General features: G+C 37.2%; 1 protein-coding gene across 7 annotated transcripts in view; it reads right to left on the reverse strand.

Annotated features, from left to right (window-relative positions):
- Positions 1-893: 893 nt before the first annotated feature.
- EXOC1 (exocyst complex component 1) overlaps positions 894-24,337 on the reverse strand; it is a 36,906-nt gene continuing 13,462 nt past the window's right edge. For 2 of the 7 annotated variants that reach the window (XM_067468760.1, XM_067468759.1), the window contains 14 exons: positions 23,012-23,144; positions 22,760-22,869; positions 21,055-21,108; positions 19,443-19,592; positions 16,291-16,396; positions 14,013-14,057; positions 10,623-10,786; positions 9,358-9,468; positions 9,196-9,266; positions 8,428-8,656; positions 7,547-7,730; positions 6,326-6,525; positions 4,076-4,270; positions 894-1,503 (listed from right to left, as the gene is read on the reverse strand). In XM_067468760.1, the coding sequence (XP_067324861.1) occupies positions 1,351-1,503; positions 4,076-4,270; positions 6,326-6,525; positions 7,547-7,730; positions 8,428-8,656; positions 9,196-9,266; positions 9,358-9,468; positions 10,623-10,786; positions 14,013-14,057; positions 16,291-16,396; positions 19,443-19,592; positions 21,055-21,108; positions 22,760-22,869; positions 23,012-23,144 (1,905 nt within the window). In that variant the 3' untranslated portion in view covers positions 894-1,350. The remainder of the gene's footprint in view (positions 1,504-4,075; positions 4,271-6,325; positions 6,526-7,546; positions 7,731-8,427; positions 8,657-9,195; positions 9,267-9,357; positions 9,469-10,622; positions 10,787-14,012; positions 14,058-16,290; positions 16,397-19,442; positions 19,593-21,054; positions 21,109-22,759; positions 22,870-23,011; positions 23,145-24,337) is intronic. The other 5 variants (XM_067468763.1, XM_067468762.1, XM_067468765.1 and 2 more) reach the window with 3 other exon arrangements.

A 24,337-nucleotide genomic window follows, 5' to 3' on the forward strand; every position in this document is an offset into this window, starting at 1 on the left:
AAATGTTTTAATTCTTCCTGAACTGAGGTGCTCTGATCCTGAGACACAGTGCCTGTGATTACATTAAGTAACACGATTTTTGTTCCTGGGTTAGAAATGTCATTTTATAATTGGTTCTATCATAAAAACATGGGGAAAGTTGATTAAACTGCAAAAGCTTTGTTTTTGCGGGACATCCTACAGCATATTTTGCTATAGTTTTTCAATGAGTATCTCATAGTCTCTCAACCAATTCAACAAAATTTTGTCTAAGACCCCTTCTACACTTCCAGATTATCAAAGTAGGTAATCCACATTATCTGCTTTGAACTGGATTATATGAGTCTACAATACTATATAATCCAGTTCAAAGTGGATTATCTGGATTTTATATGGCAGTGTAGAAGGGGTCTTAGTGTAGAGAGGGTCCAAGGTGTTATTTTACTGGCTTCACTGGCTATGCTTAGATCATGGACAGAAAAATCTTGAGCCTTTTATATAAAATATTACTTATAACTTCCATTATGGAGCCCCCAGTGGTGAAGTGGGTTGAACTGTTGAGCTGCTGAACTTGCTTAACCAAAAGGTTGCAGGTTCGAATCTGGGAGCAGGGTGAGCTCCCGCTGTTAACTCCAGCTCCTGCCAACCTAGCAGTTAGAAAACATGGAAATATGTATGAGTAGATCAATAGGTAATGCTTCAGCAGGAAGGTAACTGCGCTCCATGAATTGTAGCATTTTATTGCTTTTTATCTCCATAAGTTATTTCAGTGTTTTTAAAGGAAGCTTCCAATAGCATCCTTCTATTACTAGTAAGAGAAAAGTATGAACACAATCTTTGGATGACTCACTGGATAAACAGTTGTCGATTTTCTTTTGTGAACTGCTCAAGCACAACTAACAATCTTCCACAGGTTATGTATGTAACTTTTTTTACTTCAGAAGAATTACAACAATGGTCATGTAAAGTGATTCTGAAGAGCATAATCTTGGCTATCCTAACCATCAATATATTAACATGCTTTGATACAATAGTTCTCCTTTAGCTGTTTACAACAACTTTAAAATTGCATATTTTCTAGGAACTACAGTTGAATAGGGAAGCATAGTGTGTGTGGTACTCCAGGAACACACAGAACTAATAATATCCTGTGGAAAGTAAAACTACCAAGACTGTACTACATATGAAAATGTACAATTTAACACTTTTTAAAAATCCAGTAATTAAGTAGCATTTTGGCTTAGGCCACTGGTTGCTAGGATGAGCGCAGTTACAGATACCCCTTTATAATGCCAACTCTCAAAGCAACAATATCTCCAGTGTCAAACATTCTTCTCAGAAAGCTTGCCAGCTTATCTTGCTTGGCAGATATTAGTGAGACTGTGCAATGCTGGAGAAGTAGTCCAAAATGTCTTGGATAGTGAACTCCATAGTAATTCCAGATCCAGGGTAGCAACGTGCTATTAAGCCTTCAAAGTGCTTGTATTGCCGAATGAACTCATCTTGCATTGAGTGCCACACCACCTGACAAACAGAAGAAAGTGGAGTTTTAATAATGAAAATACTGGCGGAGGTTCCACTTCAAACCTCCAGGCCTGTCCTACTAATGGATAGCAGTGTTGTAAATATAGTTAGCCCTCTGTATCTATGGATTCTACATCTACAGATTGAAAATATTCCCTCTCCTCCCAAAAAAAAAAACAATCAAAAATTCAAAATTTGATTTTGCCATTTTATATAAGGGATACTATTTTACTACATAATCGTATATAACAGGCATCCATGGATTGTGGTATCTATGGGGGTCCTGGAACCAAACCACAGTAAATACCAGAGGCCCACTTAATGTGTATGTGCAACTTTATATAACACTTAATTCCATAAGACATTACCTGAACCACAGACCTAGTTCTCAATGAGTTGTGAACCTCTATTTAGACTTTACAACTGAATATTTCCATGTGCACATATGTGTATGTGCACATGTACACACACACACAGCTATGTCCATTAAATTCTAGCATATGAGGGATAGTAGTCTACCATGTTTTTCCTTACTATTCTATTTTTCTAAGAAAGGAAAGTTTTATGCAATGTTTGCAATGATTAGTCATAGGAGTTTACACAAAGCAGTAACTATATGCAGCAATTATATGCAGCCAGCCTGACTAGGCCCTCCAGTGGCGCAGTGGGTAAAACCGCTGAGCTGCTGAACTTGTTGACTGAAAGGTTGGCAGTTCGAATCTGGGGGAGCAGGGGAGCTCCTGCTGTTAGCTCCAGCTTCTGCCAACCTAGCAGTTCAAAAACATGCAAATGTTAGTAAATCAATAGGTACCGCTTCTACGGGAGGGTAATGACACTCCATGCAGTCATGCTGGCCACATGACCTAGGAGGTGTCTATGGACTGCGCTGGCTCTTTGGCTTGGAAATGGAGATGAGCATCACCCCCCAGACTTGGACATGACTAGACTTAATGTCAAGGGGAAACCTTTACCTTTACTTAACTTGACTAATGTGTTTTCCCTGTGGCCCGTAAAATTAATAGCATGCATAAATTTTTTAATGTTGTCTTGTCCCACTTCTATGAGACATTCAAAGTGCCTAGATTGATACATTTTATTATTGTTGTTGTTTTATAGTTTGAGTTTACTTCCAAAATCAGGTCTCAAGGCAGCCTACAAATTATGATATACTGCATTTCTTTGATTCTAAGATGGTATCGATTGTGAGATGCACATTAATTTCAGTACCACCAATAGAAAAAAAGCTTTCTTTATACATATTAAAAACTCCCATGATTCTAAGATGGCACCCCCCTTTTAGAGATGTTTAGAATCTCTAAAATTGAAGAAATACAGTAGCCAATTCAATTTAATATGTACAATTACAAATGTCGAAAGAAGTTTATAAAAGCAATACCAATAACACAATATAACTTCCTTAAAAAAAACCCTTTTGTAAAAACCTGCAGTTCTCAAAAACCTGTCAGAATAAATAAGTCTTTTACAGCAGGCAAAAGTCCAGCAAGAAGGAGACAATTCTAACTTCTTTAGGAAGGGAGTTCCAAATTATCAAGCAAAGACAGCCACTGAGAAAGGCCCTATTTCATATATCTATCAATCATGACTTTGATGGCAGTGCACTCCTGATTCCTTAAGGTTGGTGCCATAGACCAGGCCCTCAAATAGTTCTAGTCCCTGTTTAGTCAGACTTGCTCTGAATTGGCTGTCAACATCACTTTCCATCTCACTCATTTCATTGCCACTAGCACAAAAAAGAACAACACTACCACTGCAAGAGTCTGTAGATGAAGAATCGACATTTTCCTGTGTTTACCTAACAGCTTTTAGAAATTGAGATTCTACTGTCCCCACAGTTATTCCTACTGCCATGCCAGACATCTCCACCCATTCCATGTATCACTCTAAAGCAGCATTTCTCAACCTGGGGGTTGGGACCCTTGGGAGGGTCGTGCAGGGGTGTCAGAGGAGTTTCCAAAGACCATCAGAAAACACAGTATTTTCTGTTGATCATGGGGGTTCTGTGTGGAAAGTTTGTCCAATTCTATCGTTTGTAGGATTCAGCATGCAAAACTCAAGGTCAATGCCCACCAAGCCCTGCCAGTATTTTCTGTTGCTCATGGGAGTTCTGTGTGCCAAGTTTGGTTCAATTTAGTCAATGGCGTTGTTCAGAATGCTCTTTGATTGTAGGTTAACTATAAATCCCAGCAACTACAACTCGCAAATGACAAAATCAATTCCCCCCTAACCCTACCAGTATTCAAATTTAGGCATATTGGGTATTTGTGCCAATTTTGGTCCAGTGAATGAAAATACATCCTGCATATCAGATATTTACATTACGATACATAACAGTAGCAAAATTACAGTTGTGAAGTAGCAACGAAAATAATTTGATGGTTGGGGGTTCACCACAACATGAAGAACTGTATTAAGGGGTTGTGGCATTAGGAAGGTTGAGAACCACTGCTCTAAAGAGAGAGACCAAGGACAGCATAAAAATAATTACACTACATTAGAAAGTTTAATCATATATGGTACCTCCTTAAATCCTAGCCTGAATCTATTACATTACCTGAAGTAGATTTTCTTCTTCACAGAGGTGTTTGTCCACCTTTCTGTAAAGGTTATCCAACCCCTTTTTCACTTCCTTGCCAGGATACTCCTTTATAACTTTTCTCAGCTCTTGCTTATTGAAAGCCAACTGGTAGCTCACTTCCTCTTCTCTCACACCTTGTGCCACACGAGCTTCCACACCTTCAAAAAAGTGCTGAAATGATATAATTGTAGTTTATTATATGAATTCATGAAAAAGAAGATATTCAGCCGCATACACAGAGCAGCAAACCTAGAGTTAAAACGTATTGGGAAAGTGTTTTTGATTTCAAAATTGATACAGACCATGTTATTTTACTTGGGGATTATTTAAACCAATAGTTCAGTATAACCACCCACACTCTTACCTCAATTCTCAGGAAGCTATTCTCCAGATGTAGGGTGGCATTGGAGACGTACCTTGGTACCTCGAGGACCAATCTTAAGAATTTGAATGGTACACTCTCCAATGAGGTAAAGTCAGAAAAGGGGCCTAATTGGGCACCATATAGGAGTTGTGTAACTGGCCTGGCATCAAATAGTTTGAGTGCCGCGGGTATGAAGATCACACGAACAACCCCTCCAGAACCCACCAAGACAGTGAAGAGACAACCCAATCCCTGGAAAATGACTCCAACTTTTGCAACAGGATACTTTTCTTCACTGAAATTCACTATGACACTATTGAAAGACAGTGCAAGACTTTTTGTGGAAACAACCTGTGTGACATCTATTTTGCGAAGGTTTATTATATACATAACTATCATATCATCATCTCTATTGTAACTCTGAGCAGGGCTGTGTGGGTCTGTCACACAATTACTTAATATGCTTAATAGACAAATTTATAAGTATTGTAAAAAAAAAAAGAGGTCACTCTTTTGGGAGAAACTGTCACGTTAGCTGCAAAGAACTCAATAAACCTAAGCTTCCTTCACCTTATTGCTGTGGTTTGAGTCATATACAAAATGATATGAGAAAGGTAATTCACCTGACATAATAATCAACATTATCTTGAAGGCTCAACAAGAGAACTAAATGAGGGGAGGTATGCCCTTCAGATATTGCTGACTTATAATTTCCATCAACTTTAGGCAGCCCATGCAACATTAAGCGGCAACAGGAGTTGCAGTTCAACACCTCAAGAGCCACATATTTTCCATTCCTTGCAAAGACACGTAGCTTTTGCTAGCTGATTGTCTCTGCATGCCCTCCTTCTGCCTCCACTTGACTAAGGTGAACACGAAACATTTATACAAATATCTAGTAGTAAGATGGTATTTTCTCAGTGTGGTGAGTAAGAATTCAAGTGGAAACCCAGTTGATTACACTACATAACACAATTTTTGTTCCTGGGTTATAAATCTCATTTTCTAATTGGTTCTATTATTTAAAATTGTTTAATCGGTTCTATTATTTAAAACATATAAAATGATTTAACTGCAAGAACTTTGTTTTGTGCGACATTTTGCAACACATTTTGCTATAGTCTTTCAATGAATATCCCATCGAATCTCAACCAATTCAATATGGTGGCAGTCACAAAAATGAAGTTTCTGGAGTATAACAACTACTTTCAAAGTAAGTATCACAAAATTAAACAGGATAAACATTTTCAAACCAGAAACTTTTTTTTTCCAAATTTTGTTACATAGGGTGTGAAGCTAAACAGCTCCTATTTGCAGCACAGAGTTGTATATACCAGTCTTGAAAGAATAATCTATATAAATAAAAATGTAATGTTCGTTTGTGGGATTAACAGAACTCAAAAACCACTGGACGAATTGACACTAAATTTGGACATAATTCACCTCTCAGGCCAACAAGTGATCATCACTCATAAAAACACTGAAAAACACAGCAGAAGACTTAAAAAGACAAAAAATATAAATTATATAACAACGCATGCGCAAAACCACATATATACACATATACACATATATATACACACACATAACACATATACAGACAGGGCCACAGCAACGCTAGTAAAAACAATAAATCCACATTTACAAACGAATCCTTCTCTTTTTCTAACTCACACTGTTTTCAAAACACTCTCACACACATTAGGATTGCTCACCATATATACATACACTGAAAGCTCTAAAATGCATTACATAATGGTAGAAGAAAAAATAGCTTGTCTTCCTGCCTTAAGGAGAATTATCCACAAAAATCTATTATTTGTTCTATCTCAGAGATAAAAGTAACATAAGAAACTTCTTACATTTAGTTTTTCAAGTGGCTGCCCCAAGGAATAGATTACATATGACTGCAGATGATCCGTGTATTTCTGCTTAGCTTCTTTTTTCTCAGCATCCAGGCATGAGATTTTCAACCGAGAGAGAGTTGCAAAGATGTGGTGAAAATTCTCCATCATGACCACATCCCGTGGTGTTTTTTGGCTTTCATTTGCTACCTTTTCCACTAAAAAAGTAAATGCACAGCAGGCTTGTCGACTAAGAATTTACACCAACGTTCAAAGAAACAGTTCTTAAAAACACATTATTTAGTTTTCACGTTAGGAGGTAATAAGCATGTAATTTGTTTTGAAATAACTCAATCTACAAATAAATCTCCACTGATAAGTGTACACACTCAAAATCAATGTTTAAGATATAATTGCTTGAGTTTGGCCAATTCACCTAAACTGTAACTTCTTTTCTTATGTAACTGTCATAACAAAATAACAATATTTACACAACTCCAGATCTAAATGTGAAAGTAACTGTCAGTATGTAAATTAATAGAGATAATTTGCTGACTCACTGAGCTAATTCAAAGTGATGCACATCCATTTATTAATAAAGCTACAATTCAAATACACAGCTAGCAGATACAAGACTAAAACATTATGTAACACGATTTTTGTTCTTGGGTTATAAAGGTCATTTCCTAATTGGTTCTATCATAAAAACATGGAAAAAGTTTATTAAACTGCAAAAACTGCAGCATATTTTGCTATAGTTTTTCAATTAATATCTCATCAAGTCACAACCAATTTGGCATAGTTTGTGGCAACCAGAAAAATGAAGTTTCCAGAATATAACAACTACTTTCAAAGTAAGTGCTACACAATTAAACAGGAATAACACTTTCAAACTAGAAACATAACATTTTTAAAATTTTGTGACATTGCGAAAGAGCTTTAAGAGTTATGAAACCTGTAATCTTGGGGCCCTTCCACATGGCCATATAACCCAGAATATCAAGGCAGATAATCCACAATATTTGCTTTGAACTGGTTTATCTGAATTCACACTGCCATATAATTCAGTTCAATGTGGATTTTATACAGCTGTGTGGAAAGGACCTTAGATATGTTAATTCAGAATTCCTAACAATTAATGGGCTGACACTTAGAAATATGAGGGTAAGATTTAATAAACAAAGTTGCTGATTTATGTGGCACAAAAGACCTCTGACTTTATCATAAGATGGCTCCTACCGTTAGTGAAAACTCCTCTAATAAGTTTCAGGTAGGCTTTATCTAGATCTCCTCTGCGTTCAGCATTTTTGAAAATAGACTCAGCTAGTGCAGCAAACTCTTCAAATTCCGCAACAAAGGGAAGAATTCCAACTTTACTTTTCTTGGATATTTTTACATCTTCCATCTGTTTTATCTGGTTGCTCTAAAAATGAAAACGCAAAGAGGACAGATCTTAACTTGTTATTTTAAATTTACAACAGGATTTTCTCAACTGATTAAAGCAAATTAAAAAAGGTAATGGCAAGATGCAGCCTATCAGCAACAAATAAGGGGGCAACATGTTAGTTTTAAATACAGAACTAAAGGTATGTCTACTTAAAAAATAGTTGTCTATTTTTTTCAACCAAAGACACCACTACTTTCATGAAAATGCCTTGATGGTTTTGACATATCTAATCCAACCAAGTAGATTCACTGAATCAATGACTTATCAAGCTCCTCTTGATTAGATCTAAGCCAGTATTATCAGGCATACACACACACCATTCAGATCAGAAGTAATTAACTGTTGGGGATCTCCTCCTATATGTTTTTTTGCATCCTAAATGTCCTAAAATACGCCCCAGGAGGCAATCTGCTCCATTATTGGTCATCCCTTGGTCATTTTTAGGGCCAGGAGAGATCTTTTTTCAACATTAAATGATCCAGGTTTCCCTGAAGGGACCTCCAGAGGTTTGTTGTTGTTTATTAAAAAAACAAACAAACTGTGGCATCTGAAATTGGTCCTTGAGGGCTACAAGCTGCACGTTTTTGGATGTTTACAACACACAGGATAGTGAGGGACTGGATGACATCCAGATTGTTCCACATCTGAATTACTCAAACAATTGAAAACTTACTATGCACTTGTCAAAATTCCTTTTGACAGTCACCAAAACATTTCCCAGTGTTGTGCTGAGGAAGGAAGTTGGATCCACATTTTGTGCTGTCCATACATGGTGGCTCATTTTCACGAGCATGTAAAGAGAATTAAAGCTATCAATCTTGTCTCCCAGAGCAATAAGATTATTTAATTCTGGCTCAACACACCGAAATATTTTTATCATCATCTGCCGAATCATATGATTCCTGTAAAATATGGAATATGAATCAGAAGTAATCAATATTACAATAGATGTTTACGGTTACATTTCAAAACTTTTGTTGTTGTTTATTTGTTCAGTCGCTTCCAACTCTTCGTGACCTCATGGACCAGTGGCCAGAGCTCCCTGTCGGGCGTCACCACCCCCAACTCCTTCAAGGTCAGTCCAGTCACTTCAAGGATACCATCCATCCATCTTGCCCTTGGTCAGCCCCTCTTCCTTTTTTCTTCCATTTTCCCCAGAATAACTGTCTTCTCTAAGCTTTCCTTTCTCCTCATTATGTGGACAAAGTACTTCAAAACTTTACAACTTGTTTTTTTAGACCACAGGAAATTGCCTTATACCAAATCAGAAAAATGTCAATTTATATTGGCAGAATAACATACATACAGTGTTGCTGTATGAAGTATTTCCTGCCCCGTCTGTTATCACATAAAAGGCATCCACTTTAAGACTGTCAATTAATTCAAGATACATGCAGGCCTGAATGATAAGAAGCTAATAACATTAAACTACAAAACATACTCAGAAGATATTGACTGTGGGCCACTGTGAACTCTTGATAGAGTTCCTCCGTCCACTTCTTCAGCATCACTCTGGAAAAAAAAAGTGATGCCTTATATGAAAGTCATTCCAGAGTTACAAGAATTCAATTTTTGAATCAATCTTAGATATTAAGGGACATACCACTGGGGTTCCAGGAATGCTAAGGTGTTGTTGGAGTTTGAAGAATTTACTTATGAAGTCTTGTTCTGCCAAACACAGTGGCTCTAGTTGACTTAAGACTTGTTCAAAAATCTACAAAGGTTAAAATATATGTTTAGCACATAGAAATACCACTGTCATTGGATTTAACTGAGGATCTTTTTATTTATCGGCCAAAAATGAAACTGGAGTGAGGAAAGGAGAGAAGTATGCAATATTCTTTCCACAACATATCCCAAACAGTTGAGATACTGAAACTGAACAATTATCTTATGGCTAGCCACTGATGTTTCTACTCCCAACAAAAAGTTTCAGCACCTACTTAATAACTTTGGGAAGGTTTAGTTTAGTTACCTAAAAGACAAGGGATTTCATATACCTTCCTTGCACACTAATGTACAAACTGTTGGGGGTCTTCTTATTACAAAATGTAACACGATTTTTGTTTCTGGATTATAAATCACATTTTTAATTGGTTATAGCATTAAAACATTGTTCAAATTCTGTTACTTTGAAAAAGTGACTGTACCTTTAACAAAAACATTCTTAATTATGTATAGTAACTATAAAGACTGACATTCTACATCACCTTTTTAACTATGTACATATAATTAAGTAAAGATTCTGGTGGAAATGTCACACTTTTTTCTCCATGATCAGAAGCTGAAAAGAAGCTTAACCTGGTTGCTTGTTGTTAATGTAGGATGAGAACAGGCATTTATACATAACTGCTCATACTGAACACAGAACAGTTATGGATCTGTAACTCTAAGTTACGAATCTACAACCGAAATACTAAATACCAGCCAATGATCTTAAATTTGGGAAACAGTAGTGTAAATTTTTGACATTATGTATCTGATAAACTGTATAAACAAGCCATTTTCTTCTTCTTCATAAAACCAGCACCTCTAGCCTACTACAGCCTCATTCTTGCCTTGTTTTGACTATGTAAAACCCCACTTTAATGTAGTACTGTTGTGTTTGCACTGAAGTACCTCCAATAAAAACAGTCTCAGTTCCGGGAAGAAACAAAAATGATAAGGGGAAGAGGTGCTCCCTATGCTTCTTCCAAGCGACCTAGGATTCCAAATAAGAACTTTGTCTTTTGGGAAACAGAGAGTGCACAGAGGGTCTCTCATGTCACATACAAAATAGAGAGATGGATATCATGACAATTGCATTATATTACTACGTTGTTACTGAAATTAAAGCACGCAGTTTCAGCGAACACACACTCATCTTACCTTATCAAACTTACTTCTGTCAGCCACATCAAGGTCTGAAGCAGACATGTTCCCCATGTCTAGCAAAGAAGATGACTGAGACCTGCGATTTCCTGAACTTTGAACTGTAAGCTTGTTCAAGCTAGAAGTTGAACCTGTCAGCTTCCCGGAGCTTCCATGAAGGCCTATGACAACAGTGAAAGCTGGGTAAAGAAGCTATACTAAATGGACAACCATATACTCTGCAATATAGTGCTTATTGTGCATTTAAACATTTCTGCCCCTCTCTGAAGACTTTCAGTACTTCCCCTACATAATAGGCAGAATGAGTTCACACTCACATGTTTCTTCATGGAGGTGAAACCACATAGAAGAAACAATTCAAAAACAATACTCAGTGACAGACACTTGGAATGAGCAAATACAAGAAGTAATGTAGGGCCCATAACATTCCAGAAAACAGCACAGATAAGGGGGAATACAGAAAGGCAATTCATTAAGTGGCATCTTCTAAAAGCAAAGCAGAACACACAGCAAGACATTACTATTTCCTTTAAAAAGAAAATAGTACCACACACCTATTAGAAAGATAAAGAAGCCCACAGGCCCATGTTCTAAAGTCCTCTATTAGTAAGTCAACTGCAGCCAACTCTTAGTAGGTAGACTTTATCTGCCAAGGAAGAGTTTATCTATTACAAAAGATTTTGGGAATGTTACTCTCTACTAAACACTGTATGTATTCATGAATCTGTTACAAATTTCCACTTTAGTTAAAGAGAGATAAAAATATATGCTTTGTAACTGCACAGAGTTTTGTATTTTCCTGTAATAATTTAAAAGCAAAAGATTTTGGCTTACATTCTAAGAACTCTGAGTAAATAGGGCTTTCTACTCCATTCTTTGTTAACACACACAAGTCATCCATGTAACCTGGGAATTCAGCACACTGTGCATTTGTATGGATGGAAACTAAATCATAGCTTGGCGACTAAGCCTTGGCATGGCTAGGACTCTCACGCTCCTTCTCCTGTGCAACTCTGTTTATATTAATCACAGCTAAGTGTATTGTCCTAACGCAAAACTATGATTAATCTTAAATACTATTAAATCGTTATGTCTGAAATAGAAGTTAAAGCTTCCAAATTCCTTCTTGCAGAAACACTGGAACAGAATAGATTATGAGACACCAAGAGCCATCCTTGAAATGTGAAGCTATGTTTTGTCATGGTCTGTGAACCTGACCAGTGTTTGATGCAGGAAGCAAGAATTTAAGAAATGATCCTTTATGTGATCACAAATGCCTTCTGTTTATGCTACAGCATGGCTGGATTCAACGTAATATTCTGAAATGAAAATACCAGTCCAAGCAACAACCAGCACAATGGCATCTTAAAGACTTAAGACTACAACACTTCCAGTTTCATGAAGTTACTGTAGCCTCCAGCCACACAATGTTGCCAAAAGCCTGCAACCACGCAGCAGCATGAGAATGTTCTATGCACAAACAATGTAGGATGGAGGTTACAGGTGATTTGATGCCTGTGCAGATGGTAGTACTATGGCTTCTATGGCTTCACAAAGCCCAGGATGGTGAAAACCCAAGTATGCCAGGAGTTCAATGTTTGTGATAAAAAGTGTGTGTTTGCCTGTCTGTCTTCAAGTCCTTTAAGAGTCCTTATACCATCAGGCAAGCCAATATTTAGACAACTTGTGGGTGTATTTTTGAAACAGGCTAGTCTACTATACTGGAAACTGTGGGCAATCATCAGAAAGTCACTGCATATAAATGGCTGTATTATATGAATTGAAATTAGGGAATGCCATAGGGGAAGGGTGGGGATTCTCTTTCCACCCAAGGGTTAAATTCAACTTCGGAAAAGTTCTTGGAAGCAGTATTCCAATGATGGGTTGGGGTAAAGACAAAAAGATGGAACCTCAAAAATACAAGTGCATGTTAGCTTAAAGCTCTTAGTGCCAGTCATTAAGACAAAGGAGAGATATTCAATCCTTTAAAACAGAGGTCCTCAAACTTTTTAAACAGAGGGCCAGGTCACAGTCCCTCAAACTGTTGGAGGGCTGGATTATAATTTCAAAAAAGCATGAATGAATTCCTATGCACATTGCACATATCTTATTTGTAGTGCAAAAAACACTTAAAACAATATAATAATTAAAATGAACAATTTTAACAAATATAAACTTATTAGTATTTCAATGGGAAGTGTGGACCTGCTTTTGGCTGATGAGATAAGATTGTTGTTGTTGTTTGCTTTCAAGTAATTTCAGACTTAGGTTGACCCTGAGCGAGGGCCGGGTAAATGACCTTGGAGGGCCGTAGCCAGCCCTTAGTTTGAGGACCCCTGCTTTAAAATGAGAAAAAGACCATGACAAAATGTGAGAAACCACCTAACATGACATCACGGATAAAGTGAAGTGGTCATCTAGAACAGTGGTTCCCAAATTGTGTTCTGTTGAACCCTAGAGTTCCATGAAAGCATCATAGGGGTTCCATGAAAAAAATCTTTGTGGAGATAGGCGTGGGATATAAATAGTTTATTATATTATGTTATAATTATCTTTTTAAAAAATTTAAAAATCCATACCAGACTATGAAGACCTTGCTTTAAAAATAAATTTGAATCTCTTTATTTCAAAACTTATATTATACAAAGGGACACGGGCAATAGGAGTAGGTGTAAGAAGGAAGAATTCTGTGGGTTCACAGTGTTTAAGGACAGAGATAGAGTACCACGGGGTGGGGGAGTCTTCTGAAGAGTTCTATGACCAGGTTTGTGAACTCCTGATCTAAAAAAAAAAAAAAAAAAACAGGTTTGGGAACTCCTGATCTAAAGAAAGGGCTAATCTAACTAAGTTTCTTCACTCAGGTCTTAAAAGGAAAATAGTTTCTAGCAAACATACACTTAAAACTACAAAGGCTGCAATAAGGGAGTGAACATTCCTCCAATAGCAGGCCTTGTGTGGTATGGAAGAACCCCACACTAGTAAGACTCTTTGAGTATCATTTTTGGCAGTCTCCATAATGGATTTGTGATCATTCCCATTTGTAGTGCAGCTCAGCAGGGAATCTATATGGAGTGAAGTACAGCTGCAGTATGAATTTTAGAAACATAGCTTGCCTCCAAAAATATCCTGTGCAGTTGTGGCCTAAGTTGAAATTCTGTTGTGTTCAGCATATAGTTGAAGATCCCATAGGAACCTCCTGCAGGAACTAATTATTGTATTTTGCTGACCTCCCAGATAAAAATGTAGCTTTCCTGTAGCGTGCACAATTTTGTGCCAGGACACTACATCCGACAATTCTGGAGTTCATAGGTTTTGCCATTACAAGTACTTTTTACAAAGACATGAATGCATTGGCAACAACCACTTTAAAGCACTAGTCATACTCACTCTCTGTTTCCTGTTTGACAGCACTTTCTTTTCGTGGCAGTGTAGCTGGGATGGATTAAGTTGCAAGCATCAAAGACAAAGACAAGTTAAAAATGCATTTTGCACAAACCATGCACGAGATGCAAGTTAAGCACTAGCTGGAAAGAAACATGCAGAGAACTATGAGAAGCAAGTAAACTACAAGTTGCAAACAAACATAGCTGGGGAGGTACCAGTCTCAAATATTTACTATACAGAAAAGGTATAACGCAGTGGTCATGAATGATTTCCCAATTTTTATTTAAACGAGGAAGAACAAACCAACAACAATGAACTTTGACTATACAAGGAACTCTATGTTACCAGCTGTGCCAGAAGGAGATCCAGATGTAACACAGAAGAGATATCTTATTCAAGGTATTCAGCTGCCCAAAAGGTGACTGCAGGTGTACTGGAGAAATATGCTCTATGATCTCTTACTGCCCCCCAATGTTTTCAGAAACAGATTTTGGGTTTAGTAGTAAGTGCTCATAAACTAATTTTAGAATAACATTACTGGACTCTCATACAACACAGGTAAGGAATGGGTAGCTCTCCAGATGTTGATAGACTGCAACTCCCGTCAACTACTACCTCTGAGGATGCTTGCCATAGATGCAGGCGGAACGTCAGGAGAGAATGCCTCTAGAACATGGCCATATAGCCCCCAAAAACTACAACAACCCAGTGATTCCGGCCATGAAAGCCTTCGACAATAGAACAGGTGTAATGTTTTAAACTGTTTTAATCTTTATTAATTTTAATTTAAATGTTTATTTTAATTGTATATTGCTTTTAAGGCATTGAATAGTTGCCTATGTGTAAAGCCGCCTTGAGTCCCTTTGGTGTTGAGAAGGGTGGGGGATAAATATGGTAAATAAATTATAAATAAATTATAGTGAAGATCAAGTGCAAAATGAAGCAACAATTTTAACACTCAGATGGGCCAATTTTCAAAATAGGATGGACCTGCATTTGAACATAATAATCTATCTAAATCCCAATCTCCTGTAAATCTGGTAAGATTGGAGTTTCAGATCATTACTAACAACTTAGATGTCTCTCAATGCCACAGACGTATTTCCATAAAGTAACAAGATTATAAGAAATACAATCCAAAGTGTATTTTAATTCCTGTTTAAGTATGGAATACTGAAAGAAATAATCCCTGCCCTGCTATCATGCTGATATCTAAGGTGGCAGCATTTGTGCAGGCAGACTGTTATTTGCTATAACTTCACAGTAGTTAACCAATAGCTTCCTTTTGTTTGGCATAGTTGTTTTTTAAACTTTGCCCTTCAAAATTTTAGACCATGATTTAGGCCATAACTCTCAGAAATCTTTATCACCAGCCATACTGGCAAGGGTTTCAAGAAGTTGAAATGCAAAATATCTGGAGGACCAAAAGTTGAGTAGCACTGGTTTTGAGTATATCCCTACACAGATACAAATTTGGCAAAATTCAGGGACAAACTGTTGGATGAAAAATACAAAAGCACAGAACAGAACATGTCACCCAATACTAAACAAGGCTTAGAACATCCACTCCACTATATCACTAAGAAATAAAAACATAGACTGCATATGTGTACATCGAGGATTTTATTTACAGTTTCCATGGGGAAACTAGATGTGCTGTGTAATACAGTACTATGCCGAAAAGTAAATTGTTCTTTATTTCATGGGTCTGACTTTTAAATTAATATGCACCGGTTTGCATCCTGAGGCTATCTTGGTTAAAATGTAAGATGTGACTGTGTAGCACTGCTTAAAAGCAAAGAAGTAAAACCTGGTAATCTGAGAAGGATTGAATCACTTGCCTGTATTTTGTACATTAGCGGACTTTTGAAGCTGATATAGATAATCTCCCTTTCATTGTTCACCTTCTCTGCCATTTTCTCATTTTTTTGTTTTGTCTGCAAATGAAACTTGGCACTTTAAAATATGATAACTAATGTTTTGCTGGCTGGTAGATGTTGTAGTGGCATAGTTTGTGGCTATATGGAAGACTATGCTGGTAGCTCAACATTGCATCACTGTTTCCTCACTTTCTTTGCAAAGATGATTTCGTTCTGTCCATAATTTAGAAACATTCATCTTGGACTATAGGTCCCAAAATTCCCAAACAGCAAGGTCAACCATAGGTAAAATAGATTAAAACCATTGTATGAACTACTCAAGCAGACTTTTGATCTCAATCTGATATATTCTTCCATCTCTGATGCTAAACTGAAAGAGCAAGCTCTTATGAAAAACTTACCAAACTTCTTTCCTTCTTTGCTTGCACCTGTCATTTTAATCTTGGCAACCTCAAAGAAATCCTTGATTTCCCTGTCATACAACCGAGATAAGTAATCCATGTAGTTCTTTAAAGAAAAACAGATGCAGAATAGGAAGAGAAAAAAGGACGTTTTTATAAACATGTATTTAGGATTGTTCTGACAAATCAACAGATCGTTCCCTGTACTAGAACCTAGCTGAGTGCAAAAAAAAAGAAGAAAATAAGAGGACCTTATTTGACTGGAGACCATACTGCTTTCCAATGAAAAAGAAAAACAAGGTAACCTTAAATTAACAAATCATTACAGTGCAAAATTCAAATGATATTTACTACACAATAAGAAATTATTGTGACAAGTTCACAATAACAGTGCTCCTCATTTGTTTGGGAAGTCCATGGTTTTGAAATGATAAATTTACCGTGATATGGGAAAAACCCTCGCAGAACTCGGTACCTCCTAATTTTGTTTGGATCAAACTTGCTGGGGTAGAGAAATAATGTACAAGTAGTGTGATTACGAGGTTCCTGATGGCCCAGCGGGTTAAACCGCTGAGCTGCTGAACTTGCTGATCAAAAGGTTGGTGGTTCAACTCTGGGGAGAGGGATGGGCTCCCGCGGTTAGGACCAGCTTCTGCCAATCTAGCAGTTTGAAAACATGCAAATGTGAGTAGATCGATAGGTACCACTTCAGCGGGAAGATAACGGTACTGCATGCAGTCATGCTGGCCACATGACCTTGGAGGTGTCTATGGACAACGCCGGCCCTTCAGCTTAGAAATGGAAATGAACACCACCCCCCAGATTCGGACACAACTAGACTTAATGTCAGGTGAAATCTTTACCTTTTAGTGTGATTAATGAGTATCAATGCAAAAAATAGTAATAAGTATGTGAAACTTCTTAGTCTTAGCTTCAAGACCTAACTATAGGTGAATAGGGACAAAAAACGCTGGTTAGCATTTTTCTATTTTAAACAAATCCTAAGGGATGAAGCATATCTTGCTATGCAAATATATACACATCAAAGGCTTGTGATGCAGGGGAGAAAAAGTGTGAACAAAACCACATACAGGTATGCATATGAAATACCCTATATATGCTGATGAATAAGTTGATATAGTTCAGTAAAAAAAAATCCAGATCAACTTAACCACAGGTCAATATAATTCCTATACCTTAATTCTTATTAAAAAAGAGAATCATCTTCTTCTTTGCAAAAGGCAAGAGTTTTTGGGAAAGAAGCACTGACTCCCTCTATGCTCTTTGCCAAGGCACCACTTCTGACCTTTTCTGAATGCCTAAGATGGGAAATGATGGTGGTGGAAGTTCCCAGGCGTGGCTGGTTCTAAGGTGGCAATTCTGTTTTCCTTTTCTGAAGAATAACCTTCAGCTTATCCATAGGTCACATAAAAATCTATAATATTTATCTCAAAACCTGCCTTTGACTTATTCATATGGTCAAGTTATACCCGAGTATGTACAATATGTATGTAAGTCCTGTTTAGTCAATGGCAAAATGCATAAACATCTGTTTGCTGTTGTCAGCTGCCTTCATATCTACTCCAATGGATGCCGACTCTGAATGACAGTCACCCTATCCTCAGGTTAGGCAAACATAAGCACATGGCTTCCTTGATCACGTTAGGCAAACATAGGCACATGGCTTACTTGATTGAATCTGTCAATTTAGAATGTAGGCTTTTTTTCCTATTGCTCTCAATCTTACTAAGCATTATAGTATGTAACAAAATTTGACAAACTTTCTGTTCCTGGTTTGAAAGTGTTATTTCCTATTTAATTGTGTGGTACTTTCTTTGAAAGTAGTTGTTATACACCAGAAACTTTGTTTTTGTGGCTGCCACAAACAATGTTGGATTGTCTGAGATATTCATTGAAAAACTATAGCAAAAGGTGCTGCAGTATGTCGCACCAAAACAAAGTTTTTGCAGTTTAATAAACTTTTCCCATATTTTATGATATAACCAATTAGGAAATGACATTTATAACCCAGGAACAAAAATGTGTTACATATTGGTTTTTTTCTGGTGTGTCGATTCTTGTAATGATATGATAATCACAGTATGGTGTAAATATGTGTTAATTAGTAAAAATAGGTACATTTAAAAAGCTATATATATCTTTCTGTGATAAAAAGAGTTTCTGAACTGAAACAAACTGGGGCAAAGAGACAATGGGATTTGCAGAAAAACTAAAGGAAGACAAATTTTCATAACCCTTTATATATCCCTATATGTGAAGGATCTTAAAATGAAATACTGGTTTGATAGGAAACACTACTGACAACATGCAGCATGTTTTCCACAACATGACTTTGAGAAATCAAGCAGAAGAAACATTGAGTAAAGAGGGCAGAGTGATGGGGCAGCTAGGGAAATGCTACCTTGACAAAGTTCAAAGGTCAGTAGACCAGTGAATAATAATAATAATAATCATCATCATCATCATACCAGGTGACAGTCGCATTGAGGAAAAACAACAGGAAAAACTCAGCCGCTATCAAGACCTCAAAATCAAACTGCAAAGGCTCTGGCATAAACCAGTACAGGTGGTCCCAGTGGTCATTGGCACACTGGGTACTGCGCCAAAAGATTTCAGTCGGCATTTGGAAACAATAAACATTGACAAAATCACGATCTGTCAACTGCAAAAGGCCACCTTACTTGGATCTGTGCGCATCATTCGAAAATGCATCACACTAGACGCTTGGGAAGTGTGATTTTGTGATACGAAATCCAGCATATCGATCTCGTTTGCTGTGACATACTGTGTTTTTGAGTCAACAACAACAACAATAATAATAATAATAATAATAATAATAATAATAATAATCTTTATTTATACCCCACCACCATCTCCCCAGAGGGGACTTGGAGTGGCTTACGTGAGACCAAGCCCGATAAAACATTACAGCAAAATAAATACAGAACAGCAAAAAATAACATCACAATAAAATAAGTAAAGGCCTTCAGTAAGGTGGGGGGGGGGGAGTGCAATATGAGGACAACATTGTGGCAGAAACAACAATAATCCCGTTTTCTTATTTATCAGAAGAATAACTTTACATTATACTTCCTATTTTAAGTCAATTTTCCCCTTTCTGAGCCACTCACCTTTGTTAGTCCTTCATATTTTCCATAATCTGTGTTCTTTAACCACTCCATGAGTTTGGCATATCGGAGCAAGTCCCTGTGGAAGGGGTGATGGTTGGGCAATGTCAGCTCAATGGAATGTTGAGCAAGAGTGGAACTTTGGTCGTGACCCTTGGTGGAAGAAAGCAGAAGAAGAGAGTTGTCTGAAAGAGCACTCCAGTAAAATCACAAACCAGGAAAACTTTGAAAAACTTTGTTAGTAAAAGGGAATTTCTGCAAGTTATGAAGTATGACTTCCAATTGATCCTTTCTGTGCTCTGAAAGAAAGAATACAAGCTCAAGGCAGTTTGGAAACAAAGATTTATAAGGACAAAATCAACCCATAACTACAGATTAAGAGTTAGGAGTAATTTCTTGCAATCATAATGCATTCATCTCATCTGGAGTTGCTTTTTTGGCTTGAAATTTCAAGCTTTCTCTCGATAGCCTTACTTTAAAAAAAAAAAAACACATGGTGACCTATTTTAACTTGAAATGTTGATCACATATTTCATAAAAATATGAAAACTAAGTATTTTGGGGAGTGGTACCTATGACATCTGGTTGAGCAAAATTTTCCAAAATTCTTTTAATTTAAATCAAAAGTGAGACATTTCAACATAAAGTTGATGTACACATTTAAAATGCAACTCCAGACAAGGTGTTAGATACCAAACAATGCCAGTTAATAGACATAATTCAAATACATTTCAGCCACTTTGTAGCCCATTCATACAACTACTAACTGAATATATCCAAGAGAATCAACATCTCAATTTATGTTAGGAATAATTTACAATAGAATATGCAAACCATTCAATGTCTTGAGTTATGGAAGACAAGAGTTCAAAGCCATCAAGCATTTCAAACTCAAAGCCATCAAACATTTCATAACATCAAACTCACTCTGAGTGTGGGTCCCAATATGGCCAAAGGGCATCACCTACGCATGTAGGAAGTATCAGTAGATACTTCCATTTGCAAAAATGCAAACATTTAAGAACAAATTCTACTGTGGGAAGGGAAAGGCCAAAATCGTCTAATAAAGCTTAGTGTGATCAAGAGGCACAAAAGCTTCCTTGTTTGAGGGAAAGGGAGAAGATGGGGCTAAATAAAGCACTCCTGGAAGAGGGCCTTGCTGGCCAGCTTCCTAAAGCAGGTACACTTCACATTACAACATTTGCCACAGGTTGCATGTGATTTTTATTATAAGAAAAACAGATGGTACAGCTCCAATTCAATTTTTAGTACTAACATGCTACTCCACTGAATATGACCTACTTTGAGATAGCATTCACCCACCAGTCATACATAAATAACGTACATAAGACAGATCCCAATTCCCCCCCCCCATTATGCATTTTGATTGAATGTATTTTTCTCTTGATTATGCATCTCTCACAAAAGCATACCAATCACTTACAGAGGAAGCTTTGGAGTTGAGGTAACAGTCAGAAGTAATCTGCTGCCTCAAGTCATTTAGCTTACGCTTTTGATTTTGCAGAGGCAACACTGCAGAAAAGTTAGGCTCAGCAAGCTTTTAAAAAAGAGGCCGCATAAAATCAAAGCAGTTTGTTTCGAACTCTGTACTCACAGAAACTGAAAGATAGTAGGACCTGTTACTGAGACCCTTCTCCAGCTCTATAAACTATTTGGAGATAAAATACAGGAATAAAAAAAAATGTTGAGGTATGATCACACAACTCACTCTGAATTGTGATCATAAGGTTTTAAAACAAAATAAGGGTTCATTTGTCAAAGACCAATGTTACCTTATCTACAAATAAGTGTATGCACACACAATATAGAAAAGTTAATTGTATCCTTAAATTTGAGCCTGTAACTGAGACCCTTCCAACTCAAGTATATTTAGTTATTTGATTCATGTTGGAGGACCTAAAAAGTCCCACAAACACGGAGGGAATATTTTTTGGAATGTGGGGAAGTGAAACCACAGTTAAGGGTGTTGTACTGTATTCCTAAAGCAGGTTTTATCAAAATGGAAGAATGTTGGAGGGGAGCTTTTATTACCACAGCAGCGCATCCAGCTGCTATGCCAATTCTCATGACTTACTTATCACTACTTTCAGGGAGGCCCTACTCTTGGTTCCACCTCCTTTGCAGGTGCAGTTGCAGTTGCAGAGGACTAGAGACAGGGCCTTCTGAGTGGTAGCCCCTCAGCTGTGGAACTCCCTTTCCAGTGAGATTAGGTCAGCCCCCTCCCTCTTGGCCTTCAGAAAGAAAGCAAAAACGTGGCTATGGGACCAAGCGTTTGGATAATTGTAGTGCAATAAAGGATATGGAATATGTGCAATTACAACTGGAATGGCTTCAGATTACAATCTTAGACTGTGTGGTTTTAACAACTGGTTCAAGGTTTAGATGTTTTTAATTTCTGTGGTTTTAATGTATATGTTTATTTTAATTGTATGTTGTTTTTTATGGCATTGAATTGTTGCCTACGTGCAAATGCCATTCTGAGTCCCCTTTGAGGTGAGAAGGGCGGGATATAAATATGGTAAATAAATAAATAAATCCAATATGAACAGTAGACAAATACTGGATGGAGGTGCTAGTATGACCCGCCTTCAAGATCACATCTGGATAGATTTTTTAACCTTCAAGTCCAAATCCCTTTTATTCAAACTGAGGGATAGCAGGATGAACAGAAACTCCAACTTGTTGCAAAAGACTAGGTTCAAATAATTGTCCATCACTCTGTCTTTAACAGTTTCTGGTTTTACTACTAAAGCATCTCACAAGAAAAGCACTTGGATATCTGTGCACTGAAACTCCAACATCAAGATGTAAGGCTTTTACCCATATTCCACTGCCATCCTGGACCACACGTCTGGGAGAAAGGTGAGATAGAAATCAAATAAATAAATCATCACATGGAAGTCTGTTCAGGGCTACCTGATTTCATACCCATTTCTAGCATATGTCTCATTTCCTGAGCAACAACATAATAGTCAGATAACTTAAACAAAGTCTATGTGATATATATATAGGATTTCCTCACACTCTCCTCAGCACATTCTAGAGTCCTCCTGTACAATGCTAAATCAAGGATCCCCCACCAACCTCATTCAGAAGTCTCCTTCAATCATCTGTGCAATGTTTTCATAAACTCATTAAGTCCCTTGAGGAAAGAGGGGCAAGGAACTCTGCATCTTCCTGCTCATTTCCAAACTCCTAAATCTAAATGTAACCCACAATTTTTGGAATCTCTGAAAACTGAATTGAAGAAATGATTGCATATTTTACAGATGAAAAAAAAAAGAGTAGGAAAAAAATACCTGCTGAACGAATACATTGTTGAGATGACTGGCTAGTCTCCGTGCAAACTGCTCACGCAGGTCAGTAAAGCGCTGCTGCTGCTGAGTGACAGCTTGAAGCATCTCATGCCCTGCCAGTCAAAAAGAAAAAGAAAAAGAAAAAAGGAGATTGCTGTTAGAACAAGAATTTTTGAAAAAAGAAAGGAACTTGAATACTTAAAGCAAAGACAGAAAACAAGGTTATTATTAACAATAACTTGTGAAAATACTTACCTGGCTGAAGAGCAACATTCATACATTGTAAGAGAGCATCTGCTGCATTGGTGCAGGCTTCAATGCCACGAGAGGATGAAAGGTCTCCTTCTTGGAGGGCCTTGATGTGACCCTTTGCCAAATCCATATGGTTCTGCAAAAAAAACAAATATTTACACCACTAGTGGCAAATATTAGGCTGAATCCATCCTTTCCGGAGTCTTACATCCGTCCTTTGAGACCAGGCATGTAGCCGGGGGGGGGGGGGGGGGGGACATGCCCCCAAAATTCTCATGGTGAACCGTGAGAAGGCCTTACTGGTACATTATTTAAACTGTTATGTTTATTCATATCATGATCTGATCACCATGCTCAATATATCAAAAGGTTTGCTAGGGTAGACCCTCTTTCACTCAGACTCCCGAAACAAAATCCTGGCTACAGGCCTGTTTGAGGCCATCAGATTATCACACTCCCTTCTCATAATTCAGATTTTCCTTACTTTTTATGCCACCCTGCCCATTCTGGAAATGTGAAATCCTCTTTCTGGGGCTTATTTATTTGCAGCTAATAGCTTTAGGTTAATCTATATTGGCACAACTCTTATTTACACTCCTATTTTGTTAACATGATATTCATATGCAGTTCTTAAATTTCAGTCTACATGTTTATGCTCTGATTTGAGGTTGTTTTCTGTTTTATATATACATAAATACATTTGCACTCCTGTTAGTTACTTTGAATGCTTTACTGCTTTAAGACAAGGTACAAGCCAAACTCTAACTGGATATGCCACAAACTTATTCCACTATGTAACACAATTTTTGTTCTTGGATTATAAATGCCATTTCCTAATTGGTTTTATCATAAAAACATGAAAAAAGTTTATTAAACTGCAAAAAACTTGTTTTTGAGGTTTGCACACTGAAAGGTTAAAAATGGCATATTTTCATTACAGAAAATAGTGACGAGACGCCAGTGAATGGTTATCGCAGTAATTGTGTATGAATTGTATATTAGATTAGGTTGTTAACTGTTTTATATTGGTGTTGAATTCTGCTGTGTTCTGTGTCTTGTGAACCACTGTGAGTCGCCTTTGGGCTGAGAACAGCGGTATAGAAGCAAAGTAAATAAATAAATAAAATTACTAAGTGCCTAGACTGAAGGAAATAATAGCACTACCCTCTGCCACAAAAACAAAGTTTCTGGAGTAGAACAAGTACTTTCAAAGTAAGTACCGCACAATCACACAGGAAATAACACTTTCAAACCAGGAACAGATTTTTTTTTCAAATTTTGTTACATAGTGTTTTGAGCATCTGTAAAGCAGGTCATTTATCCTGGCCT

Source organism: Anolis sagrei, chromosome 5 (assembly GCF_037176765.1).
Source record: "Anolis sagrei isolate rAnoSag1 chromosome 5, rAnoSag1.mat, whole genome shotgun sequence".
Lineage (NCBI taxonomy): Eukaryota > Metazoa > Chordata > Lepidosauria > Squamata > Dactyloidae > Anolis > Anolis sagrei.